Below are 19,989 nucleotides of genomic sequence, written 5' to 3'. Positions count from 1 at the left end.
GCAAAAATGTGTCACATACAGTATAAACTTCCTCCAGACCAAGCCTGCTTTTGTCAATGAAGCCAAAACCACAGTTGGGCCACACTGTCAGTGTGACTCTATGTTTTATCCATTACCCCTTCCTTCTCAAACACACAAATGCACACAGGAACTTGGATGTGGATCTCATTTCCATGTGTCGGAGTGAGCCAGAACTGAGTCTAAACCGGCCAGAAGCCGTCTGTACGCCACTAACATTAATAGATAACGGCAAGTCCCTCATAAGTGGCATTACCCTAATCTTCCATGAAGCTGTTGTTAGCATATACGGCACCGCTGGAGTGAAACGAAAGGAGAAACTGAGATGCGTGAAGATGAAGGAGAGCCTCTGGGGTTTTATTGTGTGGAGGCCTGCCAGGCTGTATAGCTGGTGTTAGAGTGGAAAGCAGGAGGACAGAGAGATGAAAGGAAAGATGAGGAGGGGTGAGCAAAGACAAAAGTACAACAGATAAAGATGGAGTGATATATGAGGTGGGAAGCCAATAAAAAATAAAATAAACCACAGCAAGATCTTTTTAAAAACCGTTACAGATGGACAGATTTCACATTAACGAGGACTGATATCTGGGACAAAATGATGCAAGTAATCCACTGTTGGCTGCTCCTAAAATGACATCATATTATATTTTCTGTCAGCGCAAACACAACACAGATTATAATCATCAATGGTCCATATGCCTTTCCTTTATAATTCTGTTTTTCCTCTCCACTCCGGGGAAAAGAAAGCAGAGCAGGCAGGTCTGTAAACAATTTGTAAGGCATTAAAGACATTTATGGAAACCAATCCAATTCTGTGCATCTATTCCAATTTTCTGAGCCCTCTGTAATTGAAGTTGAGCCATAAAACTGAAGCGACATGGTGTTTATTCATCAATGCAGTGTGTGTGTGCTGGAGAGGGAAAATACATCAACTTCAGCAAAGGATTGTACTTTTCTTGATGTGTGTGTGTGTGTGTGTGTGTGTGTGTGTGTGTGTGTGTGTGTGTGTGTGTGTGTGTGTGTGTGTAAAGATTTATAAAAGAAAGACTGTCATGTATCAGACCATGTGTTTATTATAATAAAGACTGGCAGAGTAATCTCTCCAGTCAGGCAGACAGATGGGAGAAAGGCTCTTTTCTTGTCCGGCTCATTTGCATGAAACTCCAAGCTGTCAGATTCTTTCGGTGGCACAATGCGCCATCAAGCTGCAAATAACTGCACCGAGGACTATTTCTGTCTCCCTGCTCGGGTTTCCTTCTGCCAGACTTCAAAGAGACCTGTAACTTGGAATTACTGCAGCTGAAAAACAGGAGTGCAGAGGCAGATAAACTAATTTCCTCGACCTGCTACGAGGCCCTGGTTAGTGGAGGGACCTGGTGGAGCTGGTATGCGCTGTGCGGCTGGTTCACATTAACTGCGTTGACGAGCCTGTGAAAGTCGCACGCCTGCTCTCCTCTGCGCAGGATCTTGGACTGAGCGCTCATGGATGGATGTTTGCCAGACTGAAGAAAATATACATCTCAGCCTGTCCTGGGTTGTTTGGGCTTTTGGTGTTGTTGCAGTACCTCGTCCTCACTGTGTGTGTGTGTGCGTGTGTGTGTATGTGTGGGCGGGGGTGGACGGATCGTGGATAAATAGGGCGCACACTGCTGTGCGTAAACGTGTACAGCACCAGACCTGGCCGGGGCACGGAGCTGGCGGGTTGGCTGTGATTTGAAGGAAGTTATTTACATGAATGAGTGATCACAGAAAATGGAAAATCAATTTATTCCCGTACACCACTAACGAGGAAAAAATATCAAATGGAAATTAGCAACATTTTGTTATTACGCCAAGGTGGAGTATTAATTCTTGGACTCACCAGTGATTTTTTTTTTCGCTGTACCTAAGACGCACGTGCCCTAGCTGTCCCGGAGGATGTTTTGAACTTCATTCAGATTTGTTTACAACACTCGCTCCTGAGGGAGGGGAGGAGGACGTCGAATAAATATTCCTGAATTCATCCGGACGCTTTGCGCATTGCGTAATTCGCAAAGAAATGCGCATGTTCTTTAGACAGGCTACGCATAATAATGTTGGGACTCATCTCTTCTGGAAGGCGTTTATCGCATCGTGTCCGTTGTAAACACAGAAGAAACGAGGATGATGAGAGTGTCTAGTAGTATGCTTTGGAAAGGTCAACGTCAGATGCTGGTGGCGATCTGTTGTTGGCTGTGTGCGGTTGTGGCGCGGAGCGGAGCAGGTGAGGAGCATCACTGACTCATCCCCTCTCGTTTCTACCGTTGTGCTTCGGCCGCATGCTACTGATTGAGCACAGTTGTGGTGATGACTATTAGTTAAATGTCCATGAAATTGGTGGATCAATGATCTCGTGCTGTTTTCTGCTGTGGTATAGGCTATTATCCTCAACTTAGGTTAGTTCAGGTCAATTCAAATCTGAAGGACAATAGGAACTTCATTTGTGATGATTGATAGTTTATATTCAAATAGAATAAATATAAATAAATGCAGATGTTATAAGAGAGAGGGACACACACATACATTTACAGCATAAAGATGTTAGATTAGGAAAAGTCATACCTGTTGCAGATAGACTTGATAGTGTGTCTGCCTGCAGTGCATGGCGTATTGGCTTTACATGTAACCTGAGAGTGTTAATGGTGCCCAGGGCAGGATTGTGTGTCACATCAGAGCAGCAGCACAATGATCAGGTTGATTAAATATTTATGGAAAACACAATGAAGCAGACTTTACTATTGTCCATGACATCTTTTGGATGGTGCTCGATCTTTTTTTTTTTACTTTTCTGTCACTGGATTTAAAAAAAAAAAAGTCTCTACTAACTACTTGTCACTTTTTCTCTCCATCACCCAGTGTCAGTTTCCAGATGTGTGGACCGTGCCTGCAGTCCCCCCATAGGGAACCTGGCCAGCGGCAGGAACCTCACCACCCTCTCGAGCTGCTGTGGGAACAGTTCCCTCCACCACTGCCCTTGCCACCGCCATCCTCCCGTGACCCCTGGCCTCCTCCACCCCGAGGACGTTCACCCACCTGCTCACATGACCGATGATCCTTTCCTGCATCCGGAGACCTGGTGGGCGTCAGGTGCTGGGACCATCCCCATGCAGGATGGTCAGCAGCAGCAGCAGCAGCAGCAGCAGCAGCAGCAGCAGCAGCAGCAGCAGGATGAGATCCGGTTGGACATGGAGACACAGTTCTGTCTGTCCCATGTGGTGCTGGTGTTCAGGTCACCCCGTCCGGCTGCCATGGCCATCGAACGCTCGTCTGACTTTGGGAAGAGCTGGGAGGTCCTGAAGCTCTTTGCAAACAACTGCAGCTCAGAGTTTGGTTTGTCCGATGACTTCAGTCAGCCTGGGTCGCTGTGCACGTCTCGGTACACCAGTGCTACACCCTGCAGTGGTGGTGAGGTGAGAGAATATGCATGGATTTATATATAACAGGTGCATCTCAATGAATTAGAATATCATGGAAAAGTCCATTTGAGTAGTTCAAGTCAAAGAGCCCCGACCAAGTTATGGTGTGCATATAAATGGACATACTTTTCATATTTCCATAACATTTCCATATTAAAAATGCTTTTTTTATGTGTCTTTGGTAATATTCAGATATTTTGAGACATTGAATAATATGTCTTCATTAAATGTAAGCCATAATCATTATAATTAAAAGAAATGTAATAAATAGAGACATGTAATGGGTCTATATCATGTATAAGTTTCACCTTTTGAACTGAATTACTGACATAAATAAACTTTTCCATGATACTCTAATTTATAGAGATGCACCTGTATCTTTGAGCAGATCCACAATGTGTGATTCTTTGCTGACTAGTAATGTTTTCTCTTCCCCAGGTAATATTACGCACACTAGATCCCAACAGTGCTAAAACCCTGGACCCTTACAGTCCAGAGGCCCTGGCCCGCCTCACGCTCACTAACCTCCGCATCAGACTGCTAAAATCTCAGACCTGCTCTGCACCTGTGAGCCCCCCAACAGGACGGATGAGCCCCACAGCCTCGGCTCCGACCTCTACATCCGCTACAGAAAACTCAGCCTCAGCAGCACCTTATGCTATTTATACTTTACTGGCCAGAGGGACCTGCCTGTGCCACGGACACGCTGAGCACTGCGCTCCATACAACAGCAGCCAAGACGCCAGACAGGAGAGCAACATGGTGAGTAGCTTTTTTCCATGTGTGAAGGTGATTTCCAAAGTAAAAGAACAGTCAGAGCCTGGAGGGAAATACTGTAAAAGCGTAGAGCACAGGTGTCCAGATGTCAGGTTTAAATGTAAAACGTGCTCAATGGTGGGAAAACTACCAGTTACAGGGCTTTGAATCGCTTAATTTACTCTTCACGCCACCTGCCTGGATCAATCTGTGAGCGGTCTCCAGAGAGCAGGTGTCTGTGAAGTGTGTAAGTGTAAGTGATCAGGCCCAGATGTGTCTTCCAGGTGCCGGGTAAGTGTCTGTGCGCTCACCACACGGCGGGGGATCACTGTGAGAAGTGCGGCCCGCTCTACAACGACCGTCCCTGGAGGCCTGCCAACGGGAGCAGCGGGGAGCCGAACCCATGCCAGAGTGAGTGACTGACCACCAACAGGATTGCATAACTATTAGGTCACTGTGTGTGTGCACAGTCAGTTTTGCTGGTGAAGAAAAGCTAGACAGGAAATAATTATGAAAGTGTGGAGGGAGAAAAAGTGAAATCCTGTGAATTAAATACTAATAGTAGGATTTAGTATGGCTTCATATAAGTGTTGGAAACAGTCAGGATGTTTTGGTTTTTCGCTGGACTAGACTATTTTAAGTTTTCTTAGGAATTAACGCCTTTATTTCAGTAGCAGAGTCAAGATCAATCACTTCACACTGCCCTTAAATCTGCACATTACTTATGCAATGTATTTTACTTTTTAAAACAGCTTTTTTTTTATCTTAACCTAAGTTGGTGGTTTTATATGGTTTTACAGTTTTTGTGTTTATCTCTCTATGTATTGTTGTTATTATCTTGCTACCTATGCAAAACAAATTTCCTTCTGTGGGATAATAAAGCTGAACTGAGCTGAACTGAACTAAAGAGAGAGAGGGGTCAGCGTGTAGCAAAGGTTCAAACCCATGGCTGCTGCATTTAGGACCAAGCCATGTTACACTCTCTTTCTACATGACAAACCACCTGAGACTAGAAAATCCAACACTTCTTCTATTTTGTCTCTGATCCTTGTCCACGTTGTGTCTCCTCCACCTCCTGATCTCCATCTCCTCCTCAGGGTGTGAGTGCCACGGTCACACAGACAGCTGTCACTTCTCTCAGCGGGCGTGGCTCTCGTCCGGTGGCACCAGTGGAGGGGTTTGCGACGACTGCCGACACAACACCGTCGGGCGTCGGTGCCAGCGCTGTCGCCATGGCTACCACCGCCACCCATCCATGCCCCTCAACTCCCCCAACGCCTGTGCACGTAAGAAACTGCCAAAATAAAGTGTTGAAGCGATGCTCGTGAAGGACATTAAAGAGAACCACCGGTGTCTTATAGCTCCATCTACTGGTGCAAAACTAAATGTTTCAGCAGCAGCAAACAGACTTGTGTCTCTGTCTCTCAGGCTGCCGTTGTGATCCACAGGGCTCTTTGCCTCTTCGACCCGGGGAGGGGGGACCCTGGTGCCACCCCCGGAGCGGGCAGTGCCACTGTAAACCCGGCGTAGGAGGCACAAGCTGCAGCCACTGCCTCCCCGGCTACTGGGGCTTTGGGGACGAGGGCTGTGAACCCTGTGCCTGCCCCCTCAGCTGCGATCCAGCCACTGGGCAGTGTCTAGACAGGTAGCTGGAGGCGTTACCCCAAAACACCTAAAGGGATAGTTAGTGGCAAATTGGCCCATTGCCATAATCCCTTTAGTGTTAGTAGTAGGTTTGTTACCTTGAATTGTGGGTGCAAACTATTTTTAGATCGGCGGGGCAGAGACGTGAGCTGCTCAGAGCTACGCTACGGAGGCTCATGGGATTTCTTGGTTTCCCTCATCAAACTCATCAAATACACAATCCAACAACTCCAAAACGCTCTCGTGGACAAGTTGTGACCTGCACATTCACCACGCTATGAGATAATAATGTAACGTTATGAGACAGAGTTGTTTTTGAGGTAAATGCAGAGACATCTTCCTGAAAAACTGCCCCTGACGGGAACGTGCATCAGCGGTTTTGCATGAATTTACCTAGAAAACAACTCTGTCTTGTGACGTTCCCTTATTATCTTATGGCTTGGTGAATGTGCAAGTCACAATTTGTCCACCAGAGCGTTTTGAAGTTGTTGGATTGTGTATTTGATGAGTTTGATGAGGGAAACCAAGAAATCCCATTAGCCTCTGTAGCGTAGCTGAGCAGCTCACGTCTCTGCCCCGCCGATCTAAAAAATAGTTTGCACCGACAATTAAAGGTAACGAACCTACTGCTATGACTATAGGGATTATGGCAATGGACCAATTTGCCAAAATGTTGAACTATCCCTTTAAGCAGCTGAATGTAACAGTAGCACAATAACGGCTAACAGAGAAGCTCTATTTGTGCTCTATTTTACTTCTGCAGCTACACAAACAATCAGGTGTTCAATGTGCCTGTTGGTGGAAAAATCCCTGATCTGGATCAGTTGTTCCCACTTGAAGAAGAGGTGCAGTGGTCAAAGGAGCTTGCAGTGTCTGCTCTGCATTACACAGGTGAGGTCATACGAGGTTAAAACTGTGGCACGGCTGCGTTTTTAAACTGTGTAATCAAATATAAAGAGATTACATCATACCCTGATGCCTGTACACAGGAAAGTGCAGCTGTAAGGAGAAGAAGCTGCGGAGTGTGTCTGACCTCTGCAAGACTAAACATGACTATGGTAAGAAATAAAACATACACTTCTCCCTGTTTTAAAAAACTAAACACTGGTCTATAAAGTTCTTATTGCTTTAAAATGGCATCTCAGTGTTTGCTAACTCCACCTGTGTGGGCCCCACGACAGTGATCAAGGCCAGTGTGCTGTCCGCTCATGACAAGGGTAGCCACGCAGAAGTTCAGGTCAAAATTCGCAAGGTCCTTCGATCAGGCCAGGTGACGCTGCACCCGGGGATCATCAGCATCTACCCGCTGTCCTGGACCAGCCGCGGCTGCACCTGCCCCATACTCAACCCAGGTAGCCCTCCTCAAAAACTGCCAAAGAAAAGAAATTAGTAGTACATGCACCGACGAAAGGAACACATGCCATCAGGGCGCTAAACATAACACACTGTAAGGATTACCAATAAAAAGTCATTTCTTTATACTTTTATTGACTGATCTGCTCGAATGTATCATGTGGTGTCTAAAGATCAGACTTTATAGGCCTGTATAGCTTTATAGGATGATTTTATTTAGGCTAAACAGTTACTAGAACAGAGAGGGAGAACTCTGAATTAATGTACTATATATTTCCTTTTTAAACCAGGGATGGAGTACCTGCTTGCAGGACCAGAAGAAGCTGGAACGGGCCGTTTGATGGTCACCATGCAAAGTGTAGTGGCGCCCTGGACGCCTCGTCTGGGTCTGCTCATATCAGAGGGCCTGATGAACGGATGTCCGTGAGCAATATGATCCAAAGCTGTGGGAAACACTTCAGACTATTTCACAAAGACATTCTCATCAGTCAGTGGAGAATTCAGAAAAGGGACTGAAAGCGGCTGGACAACATGTTGTCATCAAGGTCAAATCATCCAAGAGGTCGATGTAGAAGAGAGGCGCTCGCCATGTGTGGGTGTGTAACACAAAAAGACTCAAATGAAAGTCTGGGAGTCTGCAACAGTGAAAGTGTGATGTACCTAAAATTAAAGGCCTTGTCTAGATGCAACATTGGTTTCTCACTTTATATACAGCAAAGAGCCAGATCTACTGTATGTTGCAAGAAGTTGGTAAGATATTTGGATTTGTCAGGTTGACTCATTCATATATCTTTTTTTTTTTAACCAAACAAGAGCTATGTTCATAAATCATAGTCATTTTGCTTTACAGAAAATATGTAACAAGTAAAACTTGTTTGTTTTTTTGGCAAATTATGTTTCTTAAAAAGTATTATTTTGTTATAAATGGTAAATAGTGTATATTTAGAAAGCTACACCAAGAAGGATTTGATAAAATGCAACAGTATGTAATTATAACATTCAAGATAAGTGAAGGCTGTAAAATACAACAGTGTTGATGAAGGTCATTATGCACAATCACTCATTATAGGGACGCCTTGTTTTTTGCCAATACAACGTGATTGGCCGATTCACAACTGATACCGATCGTTTCTGGCATGCTTTGCAGATGTCACGTATGTTTAACAAAAAAAACAAAACAACGATAATGATCAGCGGTTGATGGAGGCGTCCCTAACTGATTAATATCTTCTAAACGATATTAGCTCACAAGACAAAGATCAAACATGTAACACAAAGAAAAGTAGAAGTTGAGATTGTTGGACTATCATTTTAATCTTTGATACATACCATCAAGTCCTTTAAGGCCTGAATGACACTGAACAGTGACCACAGCGTCCAAACTGGAGACTACAGACAGTGTTGAGACAACAAAAACATTAACGCAGCGACAATTAAACGTGACGTACCACTTTGGTCTAGGCCAGATACTGAGTCAATTATCGTTCATTAGACAACACACGTAGCTGGAGACCCTGGTGTTTCTGCAGGATGTCTACAAACTGTTAAAAAAAACAACATTTGTGTTAATATCACTGTGATGCCCACTGCACAGAAACTGTAGCAGATGCCTTGTTTTCTTACAGATTTCCTGTGTTTTGGTCTCTCAACTGATGGAAAGTGAATGGATTCAACTGTCGAACTGTAAACTGCTCAGATCTCTGAACAATTAGTGATGAATCAGTGCTATGTAACAATCCTGATTAATCTGCATTAACAGGACAACACACATAATGAACTCTTCTGATTGACATTACAACACACAGCAAATTAATTTACCTATTGCATATAAAGTGAGTCTTTGAGCTAATGTCCCTGCAGCAAATAGCTTCGCCCGCCATCAATAAATCATATCCTCCATTGATTTTTTTTTTTTGAGTGCTCAGCAAATGAAGCAGCCTATACTTTTGTACATATGCTACGTTGTTCTGCATTCACAAAGTCCACAAGTTCCTCCTCTGATGGCCTTTGAAAAGTACTGCCCGTGTGTGCCAGTCTAAGTCCGTTCTGTAGGCTGAAACAGGAGAAGAGACCAATCAGAGAGCTCCTCTTGGCGAGTCATTAACGCTGGGCCGTGTCTGCACACAGAGAACAAGAGCCTATTGACGATGAGTGATTGACCTTAGCTGGCAGCCTGACTGTCTGTAGATGACACAGTGTCAGATGAGAGACTCGAAGTGGACGGGGTGGGGTCAGTTTCGGGGGGTAAGGCAGCGCCCTCGGTCGAGGCGACGGGAGCAGAACCGGCGTCGGACTCCGCTTGGCTGGAGCTTTCTTTGTCTTCCTCCTGAGGGTAGAGCTCAGGGAACTTCTGCATGCACTCCTGCATGCCACGGAAGTAGTCGATGCACTCCGAGCCCTTCACCTCCTCCTTACTGTAGTGGAAGCAGGAAAAGGCGTCTTTGAACTGGGAGCCACAAGGTCCACTGGCCATGCCGCCCAGACACGGGCAGTTCCAGTTAATGTCTCCATTTGGCAAGATCAAGCCTGAGGAGGGTGAAAGAGATAATTTGTTTAAATTATATATTTTGATACTGTCAACAAATCCCACCCAAAGTCAAAGTTTTCACTCAGAGGATGTTAAATCTTCAAGGATCTGCCAGAAGTAAAAAGTTAATCTTTTAGAGGGTTCAACCATTTCTTCCAACAGCTGAGCACTAACTCAGTCAGGATTAAAATAGCATCTGTTGGGGACTTCTTTATTTGGTTCTCAAGCATTTCCAGGAACTGGCGAGTATGTGTATGATGATGTAAAAATAAACTACAATGTGTATTTTCATGACAAAGTGACGTGACATCGGTGTATCTCCCAAATGTTTGTGTGTCGAATTGCTCAGTTGTTGGGTTTGGTTTTTATGGTGACATTTACTGACATGTGTTTTATCTTTAAGGGACCTGTCTGGTCTGGTCTGGTCCAGCTTTGACACAATAAATGACAAACCTTGCTCCTCATATGGATCGTCGGGGTCATCTGCGATCAGCTCAGCATTACTGGGCGCCTCGTGGTCTTCCTTGGTCACAAAGATGATGCGATCTTTACCTTAAATAGGAGAAAACAGGGGTTACAACAAAATCTTGAGTGAAAATGAGGCCCTCCTCCTGGCATAATCCCATAATATAGGATTGATTAATCGTTGAAACAACACACACATAACACTTAGCCTACATGACAGTTGGAAAAAACCGAATTATTGCCTTAATCCGACTATAACTGGACAACTGAAGTGCATGTTAACACGTTAATAGTCTGACTAATACTGGACCCGAACCCGACAAAAAATGACTAAAACACCTGGGCTGATGCGTCAGCGCCGATTCAGTGCATTTCATACAGTGCAACCAGCGATACCATGGGTTTTATATTGAAATTAAAAATTAAAAAAAGGTAGCCCGAGGTGATGATGACCCGACATGACCCGAGTCATTTTTAGAGTATTTTCAGCCCGATCGGGAACTGTAGTTGAGAAGTCTAAGTTATTTATTTTCAATGATTTACTAGTTGACAGAAAAGTTAACATGAAAGGAAATGAGTCTGTATTAACCCGTTGAAGCGACGTAACGTTAGCCATATCGCCGCCTATGTTGAGGAAACAGACACCATGAATTATTCAATGTTCCCTGTTGCCTCTAAACTGGGACATGAGCCAAATGCAGACGAGACGCTCAGGCTTAGCTATGCATGTAAACGTACTGACTGCTGAGATGTCTGGTTGCTGCTGACCCCTATCTGTCGGTGGGTTTTTTCTTGAGTTAACCTGCCTCCGAGATCGCAGCTAACAGTCTCGATGCTCTCGCTAATTGTCACTTATCTTTTACACTAGGAGCTACAGCAGCAGCAGCGGCGAGTCTGTCTCACAGTTACAACACATAATAACAACAGGGTGGTCCCACAACATGTAAGATGAACTCGGAGCTGCAGGTTTAATAGCTTCCCCTCGCAGTTAACGGGTTATCTAACCACCGTTAGCTTAGCATGGTGGCTAACAACTCCGTGACATTGCTCCGCTGCGAGCTGAAGAAGAAAATGAATGAAAACAGCGCCGACTTTACCCTCTTGTCTGCAGTGCGACATGTTTGCGGATGTTGTTTTTGTCCGTCGAGCCTCGTCCTCCTCGCTAAAAGATCACCGGTGTGGAAGAAGAAATTGGTCAACAACTGCGAGGAGGATTTCATTTGACAAGCTCCCAACCGGCGTCCGGCAGCGTCTCCGTTACCCCTGTGACCTGTCCACATGTGGGCGCGCTGTGATGACGACACACGTCCTTTTTTTTCAAGGAAAAAAATAAATCGAAAAGTATGTATGTAGCTCTTTTTTTCCTTTCATTTCATTTATTTATTTAATTTTTTCATTGTTATTATTTTTCTATTATAATTTCTCCTGATTATGACCTTGTTTCGTATCTCTTTCTGTCTGAAAACATGATTGTTCCTTACTTGTCAATAAAGATGTAAAATAAAAAATAAAAAAATCGAGAAGTTTATATTTTTACAAAATTAAAGGTAATAACCACATGATTAATAAAATATTAAAAATAAGTACAACAATTATGTACACACAATTATAGACTATTCATATTTTTATAAAGATATTAAAGCAGAAGTAAGCGATCCGGTCGTTTTGGCTAACTTCCTGTCAGCCGATGGAGTTAGCAGTCCCCGCCCTCGTCCCTACGTCACCACATTCACGCGCATCCCTTGGCTGCACACACAGAGAGGACCGCCCCTTTATGCCGTTCTCTCTCCTCATTGGATAAAGGTTGTAGGATACAAGGAAAGTTTTCTCCTCGGCTTACAGCAGAGCAGAGTGACTGACAGATCCGTGTTTCGGACCAAACACTCTATATAAGTGATTGCTGTCGGAAGATATAACTATTTAAGACTTATATTAACACAAACATTCCGCTTACTTCTGCTTTAAGATAATTAACTTGTATAAAAAGTGCTTAATTTTGTTGCAAAGCTCCCCCTTTATTTTTTTTACTATTTAAATTAAGTTAATATGAGCTCTGGGGGCTTTTTACTAAATATAATTCACGTGTTCTTACAGGAAAAAATAATAGAGAAGTTTATCATTTTATGCTTTTCTGTTGCTTTTGTTTTTTATGAAGCAACAGATGAACCAGCCAATGAATCATTTTTTTTTCTTCATTATTATTAACTGAATAATAATTGAATATCCATCAATGCAGATCCTCATAATTCATATCTTAAACATTAATGAGTCAAATGAAACTGGACTTCTGATTGGTCTTGGAAGATATCATCTTAGTGTTTCCATTGTCAAATTAAGGCCATGTACAGTAAACATCATATCCCAAATTGAATCATTTTATTTAAAAACATACAGGACAAGAAGGTGATTATTCCTGTATGACTGGAGGATCTCTGCACTAGACTGATAATAACTCATCACCCACCAGCTGATGTTAGTGTCATCAGGAGTTTGGGCCTTTTAATCACAAGACATTCCTCTGCTGAAACAAACACACCACAGGCTAAAACAGGACCGGGCTTAAAAAGAAAATCATGATATGAATAAATAAGTTAACACACTATGTCAATGTTTGTTGCTCAAAATTGATTTTGTAACCGCCATCACCTTTACTAAACCGTTTTATTGCTATGCTACTATAATATTCATCTTCATCTTCATCTGTATCCTGTGGTGTTTTCAGAGGATAACATGACACAGAACAAGGACACAACATGAATCAAAACACAACTTCCACATGATTTGGAAAAAAAATCCTGTTTTTTTTAATAACACAATTATGTTTGTTACATAAAGTAAAAACCAAAATGAAACCCCTTTTTCATCCCTATCAAACCCACCCTCATCCCGACCACCTCGGCAGTATTGTGCAGCGATTCAGTCTGGGAATAAAAGAGCATGACAACACACACACACACACACACACAAACAAACACTTTCCTCCGAGGAACCAGAGACAGAGGACAAACACTGTGCCCTACATAAGACCAGAGTGAATATAAACATAGTCCATCATTTAAAATATCAAAATAAAGATAAATGAAAAACCACCAACAGTTTGTCTGATCTGAGTTCACCAGAAATCTTACTAGGAGTGTAAGCACACTTTATTTATACTTTTCACATCCTATAGTAGGGCCCTAGAAACCTCAAAGCACGGCTGTTACGTGATGTACATGATGACATGGCTTTCTTTCAACTCCCCCTGAAAAGTCCAGGCACAGTGCCTTCAGTGCCCAGCGTGAAATAAGCACTAACATGTTGTCGCTGTCTGAAGTGTCTAGTGTTCCTTTGTACATGCTGCAATGAACAATGCCTGAGGTAAGTCAGAGACAGCACCTCACACTTGTGTGTATTTTAGGCGATTCTTCTGCTGAGGAGACAGTCAGTGGGGGATTTAGGCAGCCTGCAGAGAGGTGGGTAGAAGCTCTGGAATAAAAAGGACTGAAGAGACACGTACTATGCTCAACCCTGGCAGTAACCCAAACGGTGTTCTCAGCATTGACATGCTAGAGACGTTATGGTGGGAACAAAGGTGGCAGAGTAAAGTTACCTATCCCAGCTGCAAAATGTACTGATTGTGCGATCTGCAAAAAGATGCATTATAAAAAAAAAAAACAATGAGAGGGGTGGATGAACAGTGTCTGGTTGCTGTCAGACTGTTGGTATTTTGTTTTTGTTTTTTTTAGAAGAGCAGTGCTCCCATGCTGCCCACTTCGCTCTGCTCCTTCACAAAGATCTCAAAGTACTGGTAGATGATGGTCACAGCCAATAGGATTCCCGTACCCGAACCAATGGCACCCAAGAAGTCGGCCATGACAGACAGCCCTCCTATGCACAGACCACCGAATGCAGCAGCTGTGGGGATGTACCTGCAGATAAAAACATATATATATATATTATTAACACAAACACTCTGGAAATGTGAGATCTTGGAGTGCTACTTTCTCAGGTTGTATTGTACCTGTTCAGCTCGTGCACCATAGATGTCTCTCTGTGTCCTCTCATCACCATCTGCTGCTCCTTCAGCTGCTTTGCAACCTAAGACACACCAAAAGATATTAGGGGACAGTTTGATATGACACCTTTTAACAACATCAAATGTTACTCACACACACACTCACATCTTTGGCGGAGGATCCCGAGACCTCAATCCAGGTCTTGGAGAAGAAGGCACAGGAGCCGAGCATGAAGACGATGTAGATGCAAGCATGAACTGGGTCATCTAAAACAGAACCAAACGACTCTGGAGGCGAAAGGTAATAGCAGAGACCGCCCACTGGGTAGGCACGCGCTGGTCCTCCACTTGTGGTGTCCTAAAGAAAAAGATACGGTTTATATCTGAGACTGAGACTTCCTCATACAATCTCTTGGTCTTTACACATGTTACAACGACAGAGTTTAAGTCCTGGAGACTGGGCACTCATTATATACTTACAGACCAGGTTCCTAGGAGGTTCACCAGGAAGTTCCCACTGAAACGTGTCGACAACATCTGGGATATGACGTAGAGATTGGAGACGAGGGCAGACTGCAGGATGATGGGGATGTTGGAGGTGTAGAACAGTTTGATGGGGTAGGTGTTGTACTGGCCACGATAACGTGCCGACTTGATGGGCAGGTCGACTCTGAAGCCCTGATGAGGAAGCAAAGCACATGTGTTTATATGACAACAGAGCATCAGCAGCAAAACATTCCTCAGTGTGTCTGCCTTTCTACATTTAATTAGTGTAGGAAATTCCCGGTACTCAAAATATGAGATTCCTTTAATGCAATAAAAGCAAATAAGACACTGCGCTGCATTTATTTGGTGTTTCCCCAACTCACCTGGAAGTATATGACCACTGCAAACACGAAGACGGTGGCGATGAGGTTCATGAGGTTGGGCAGGTTCTGTCTGTAGAAGGCTTCTCTCAGGGCACGCACCTTGTCTGTGCGAGTGGCCAGGAGATGGAAGAGAGCAATGATGGCTCCCTCAAACTCAGTACCTGGATAAAACCAAAAACAATCACAGGGTTGGTCAGTACAACACAAGTTAATATGTTTATCTTATTTTTGACTATTCAGCTATATAAAAGCTGCCATTACCTCTGCCGGTGTTGACGGTGGTGGGGCTGAAAGCCTTCCACACGATTGTCTCGCAGATGTTTGTTGCAATAAAGAGAGAGATTCCTGAGCCCAGACCGTAGCCCTTCTGGAGGAGCTCATCCAGCAGCAACACAATCAGACCGGCAACAAAGAGCTGTAGAAACAGGCGCAACGTTAGTACCAAGCAGCTGTAATGTACACCCAAACAATAATCCTAGAAATGGTGTTTTCCCCATTTAAACTTCACTTCATTACGTCTCGATTTGTCTGATTGGTGCAGAAAAGTAAGCATAAACAAACTACATAGCCTGGATTTTACTAAATATAATTGACACAAGTGTTTTTACAGGAAATACAAATGAATTGATCAATAGAAGTTAATCACTTTATGCTTTTCTGTTGCTTTTTCCTTTTCCTAAGCAACCGATGAACCAGCCAATGCTGCCATTTACAGGTACAGCAAATATCTCAAATCGGGAGTTAAAAATATATTATTATATTAACCTGGATGATGATGAGCAAGCATATCCCAGCACCCATCTCTGAAGGATCTCCATACATGCCAGTCATAACATATACAATGGCCTGTCCAATGGTGATGATCATTCCAAACACTGCAAAAGGACAGAGAAAAAACATATTTGCAAGTGGAAACATAACAAGCAGAGATGCTGCAAAACAGACGCTTCCTATGAACAGTACAGAGTGAACAAGCTTCAAAGCACAAAACACATTCAGGGCTTCAAAGGTACGTGACAAGATCTAATAAAATAGAGCAGCTGCAGCGAGTACTAAGACCTACATTTCTGAGCTCCATTGAAGAGGGCTCTGTCCTTGGGTGTGTCTCCAACCTCAATGATCTTGGCACCAGCCAGCAGCTGCATGATGAGACCTGAGGTGACGATGGGTGAGATACCCAGCTCCATCAGAGTACCTAGAAGACAAAGTGGGCAGCATTTAGAGACAATCAGGCTCAGCTACTGCAAGAACAGCAGCAGCACTAGAAAACAATGCAAGAAGAAGGCAAACAACTGTTGAACTTTGGCTTGTCACCTGTGATAAAGAGATTATCTCAGGTCTGATAACAATACTGGAATTCAGTTATTTCTCCTTTCTGGATAAGTTTAGAGTGACAGCCCATTTAACATATACGATTCAAGTACCTCTGTTGGAAGCCAGGATTACTCTCATCCAGTAGAAGGGATCTGCTGAGTCTGACGACATGATGCCAAAGAGTGGAATCTGAATTGACAAGAAAAATAAAATATTAAGCTTACAGCAAACCACTGTCACCAATAACAGAAGCAGTAGGATTGGTTGTCAGTAAGGTTTTTCATCAACAGATACCGACCTGGCAGCACACCAGAAAGATGAATAGCGTGATGGCAGTCCATAGTACTTTTTCTCTAAACTGAATCTGTAAGGATTAAAAAAAGGATGTAAATGTCAATCATATCCAGTCAGACTTGAAGTGCATGAATAATACAATTAAAATAAAAAAGACAACAACTGTGTACGTACCTTTCTTTCTGGTTTCTGAATTTCTGGCAGGACTGCACAGAAAGGCTTGATGACTTCCAAAAATTTAACTGCACAAAGGGAACAGCAGATTACAAAACATTAGTAACATTGCATATTATGCAGTTTACTTCAAGGTTGGTCAATTTCCTTGCAGTTGTATCAACATTTGTGAAGCTCTAGGTTTGTTGTGCACTTAAAACTTGGTTAGCTTTGACGCAACGTCATCACTAACCAGCAGCTAAAACAGCTGGCAGCAAACCTGAACATGTCAGAGTGGACACCTGGACAATTCACTGCTAGCTCTGTATTTCACAGCAACAACGAAATATGCACAAACACACTTTGGCATGGTTGAGATTAGCTGGTATCCAGTGCGTAATAATAATAATAATAATAATAATAATGTGTGTGTGCGATTTGCGGCTGCGCTGTTGAATGTTTAGTGTCGGCGTTGATCAGCTGTGTCAATCACTGCAAACTGACTATGACAGCAAATGATTTATCAACGCCCATAATGTTCGTTCGTTGTTACAGATTTGTCACAGCACTGATTTAAACAGGAAAAAACGAGATTAGACCATAATCTATTTTGCTCTTTCCGTGAAGTTATCCTACATGAACAAATCACACAGCTAACCAACGTTAGCATTGCGCTAACTAGCCTTCAATCACAAAAAACGACTGAGCGACCTCTCAAAATCAGGACACTTGTTTAAAAAAAACACACATAAGACGGTAGGAATCACCTCTGACTGTAAAACAAACCTATCTAACGTGATTTAAAGCCCGTAAAAATGAAGTGTGGCTGCGATAGAAACTACAAATTAGCTCCCGTTATAACCTAACGTTAGCTCAAGGTTAGCCAATTAGCTTCCTCACAAGCGCTTCATGTCTCCCGTTACTTTACGAGATAAAAAATTAAAAAAATAAAATACAAAAAAAGACAGCAGGTGTTTTATATCAACAGAAGAATGTCACGTACTCCCCATGGTTGTCCTGTAAGGCCGAGTCCCGGTGTGTTTGTGGCTCCAGTGAGAGTTGCTGCTCCGCGGGTCAGTGTGGCTCCATCCAGCCTCCGTCAGAAAGAGCGAGGCAGAGCAGCAGAGACACGTCACCAGACCGGGCGCTAACACACGTCACTGCTCCGCTACACAACTACACTCACACTCACCGCTTTAACACACTGCACTGCACCACAGACAAGTCTTCTCACACATTTTAACCAAAATTGTGAATATATCGCATCAGTTTAGCAAAATGCATGATTTAAATTTTGCATCCTTTGTAATTTAATCGATTTTTTTCCCCAAGTCCACAGTGCTCCCATCCACCAGAGCGCGCTCTAGCCTAGACTCATCCGGTAGAGTTGACCACACACTCCTCCGGTGTGTGTGACACCTCCCCTTGAACTGATGAGGTATCGATATAATGAATGAATGTTTTGATCAGCACAGTTTAACAGTATACATAACCTTCATCAAATTTACAAGCAACCAGAAAGCGATTAAGACTGTCAATATATGAAAACTTGAACATTTTTTTTGTAAACTTGTAAATTCCCCCTGGCGTATACCCTTGCACATTGTTTTGTAATGTGAAACAAAGTTTTGAATAAAAAAAAGAAAGAAAGAAAAGAAAACAAATCAGCACAGTTTTCAAACTAATCATGGAGGCGTAAGTAGTGATAGGCTACGTGATTGATAATAGATAGAAAAGTGTAGGATAGACTGATATGTATGCAGGATATCTATAATTTTCTCTTTTCTTATGCTCTTGTGTCTCTGGATTGGTTTTCACCACACCACCTCTATAGACCATAGATAGACACGTGTCTTTCCATACTACAGACTATCATACGTGGCCTTTAACAAACTGTCCATACTTTATCCTCGGTCCTTTTAAAAGCATCCTGCCTTCTGCCGAAACCCGGGATCGAACCAGGGACCTTTAGATCTTCAGTCTAACGCTCTCCCAACTGAGCTATTTCGGCGCCTGACACATTGTAACGTGCTATTTTTCCCAGTGTCCACCAGAGGGCCGTCTAGCCCTTATCTGATGTTATTGACATGTCTGTATTCTTTTCTCTTTTTTTTAATCTCCTGTCTTTAAGCTGTTTATTTTGTTGGAGGGAGCAAATACCTTTACATTTTTAAAATCTATATTCCTACACTAAACATGGCAACATGTTTATAATGCAGGCAAACAGAGCAATGGCTTTAAACTGCTCTTCACATGTAATATCAATTAAATTCACAATCATTTGGAAAAAGCATTTCCCTCTGTAATTATACAGATTAGGAATTAAGTTGTGATGGTGAAGGTATTCCCAACACGTGTCCTCAGATAGAGGTACAAGTGTACTGTACAGAGGAGAACAAAACATTAAACTGAGATGATGTAGATGTATTGAAGAGGCTCTAATTCAAAGTGTTTGTGGATAATGTCTGTATCGCTGTCAGATTCTGGGTCAGTGATCGCAGTGATGAATGGTGGCGAGCACCTTTGGCTGCGCAGTGCTGGTGGCACACTTAGCCACTGAATCATAATAATGAAACACAAGCAATGATGACAATGACTGGAGCATTCAGCCATCTGCTCATGCATGTGATCAGTCTAAACACTTTGGACCTACTGTCATCTCGTCCACCAGTTGATTTGTTGTGGGGCAGAAAACACGCACAGAAGTAACGGTTCTGGAGGACGGTTGAGAGATTGCTCATCTCCCCCCAGTTCCCAGATAAAGAGATATTTGTTCATGTGGTTATATAATGACCACAGAGCTGTGAGCTAACACAGAGGTGAGGACAAGCAAATACCACACAGCCCCCCCTCCAGTCTCTGCTTTTCACAGCACTTTGAATAGCCTCTTATATCCTAGATCTGATGTGGAGATTTCACTGTCAGTCATGAGGGAAACACAGTTGATGTCAGCTTTATGTTGACGTTAAACAGAAGTAATAATGGTGAGTTTATTTGACTTAGAATTAGATTCATGTTCCTGGACGACGACACACAATTGTTAAATCTGCAGCACTTTAATGATTTGAAAAAAGACAATAGTGTGATACACCACATGCAAAATGCACAATGCAAAATAACAGCGGCAATGCACAAACAAATATTCACTCCCTTTGTATGAAAAAG

At 43.0% G+C, this 19,989-nt stretch overlaps 3 protein-coding genes across 4 annotated transcripts; 1 reads left to right on the top strand and 2 right to left on the bottom strand.

The window, feature by feature from the left end:
- Window positions 1-2,181: 2,181 nt before the first annotated feature.
- LOC310985639 (netrin-4) lies at window positions 2,182-7,632 on the top strand (the record flags this gene model as incomplete). Its single annotated transcript, XM_083971258.1, has 11 exons — window positions 2,182-2,260; window positions 2,899-3,150; window positions 3,187-3,446; window positions 3,891-4,214; window positions 4,493-4,619; window positions 5,306-5,494; window positions 5,637-5,853; window positions 6,616-6,743; window positions 6,842-6,910; window positions 7,034-7,204; window positions 7,496-7,632. 11 exons carry the CDS (start codon window positions 2,182-2,184, stop codon window positions 7,630-7,632), a joined length of 1,953 nt encoding a protein of 650 aa, XP_083827384.1.
- A 908-nt stretch (window positions 7,633-8,540) lies between these two features.
- chchd4a (coiled-coil-helix-coiled-coil-helix domain containing 4a) lies at window positions 8,541-11,465 on the bottom strand. 2 transcript variants are annotated; one of them, XM_083972556.1, is made up of 4 exons: window positions 11,295-11,465; window positions 10,186-10,284; window positions 9,610-9,731; window positions 8,541-9,564 (listed from the first exon to the last, which is right to left on the bottom strand). In XM_083972556.1, the coding sequence occupies exons 1-4, from the start codon at window positions 11,314-11,316 to the stop codon at window positions 9,367-9,369; spliced, it is 441 nt and encodes a 146-aa protein (XP_083828682.1). In that variant the 5' UTR covers window positions 11,317-11,465; the 3' UTR covers window positions 8,541-9,366. The 2 variants fall into 2 exon arrangements, with proteins under 2 accessions (XP_083828682.1, XP_083828681.1); XM_083972555.1 differs by having other exon boundaries at window positions 8,541-9,731.
- Window positions 11,466-13,521: 2,056 nt separating this feature from the next.
- Window positions 13,522-17,931, bottom strand: LOC310986590 (protein transport protein Sec61 subunit alpha-like 1). Its single transcript, XM_083972549.1, has 12 exons — window positions 17,828-17,931; window positions 16,846-16,913; window positions 16,676-16,741; window positions 16,488-16,566; window positions 16,127-16,258; window positions 15,829-15,938; window positions 15,325-15,478; window positions 15,064-15,224; window positions 14,675-14,872; window positions 14,361-14,552; window positions 14,201-14,277; window positions 13,522-14,108 (listed from the first exon to the last, which is right to left on the bottom strand). The coding sequence occupies exons 1-12, from the start codon at window positions 17,832-17,834 to the stop codon at window positions 13,922-13,924; spliced, it is 1,431 nt and encodes a 476-aa protein (XP_083828675.1). The 5' UTR covers window positions 17,835-17,931; the 3' UTR covers window positions 13,522-13,921.
- Window positions 17,932-19,989: the final 2,058 nt, after the last annotated feature.

This window comes from Trachurus trachurus, assembly GCF_905171665.1.
Source record: "Trachurus trachurus genome assembly, chromosome: 5".
NCBI lineage: Eukaryota > Metazoa > Chordata > Actinopteri > Carangiformes > Carangidae > Trachurus > Trachurus trachurus.
This window is presented reverse-complemented; position numbering and strand designations above follow the sequence as displayed.

Coding starts and splice junctions, on each gene's coding strand:
- chchd4a (XM_083972555.1), bottom strand. CDS start 11,316: ATGTCGCACTGCAGACAAGAGG. Junction 10,285..11,294: donor GTCGCACTGCAGACAAGAGG/GTAAAGTCGGCG, acceptor CTCCTATTTAAG/GTAAAGATCGCATCATCTTT. Junction 9,732..10,185: donor CGATCCATATGAGGAGCAAG/GTTTGTCATTTA, acceptor CACCCTCCTCAG/GCTTGATCTTGCCAAATGGA.
- LOC310986590 (XM_083972549.1), bottom strand. Junction 15,939..16,126: donor CTTCAATGGAGCTCAGAAAT/GTAGGTCTTAGT, acceptor GTCCTTTTGCAG/TGTTTGGAATGATCATCACC. Junction 15,479..15,828: donor GCTTGCTCATCATCATCCAG/GTTAATATAATA, acceptor CTGTTTCTACAG/CTCTTTGTTGCCGGTCTGAT.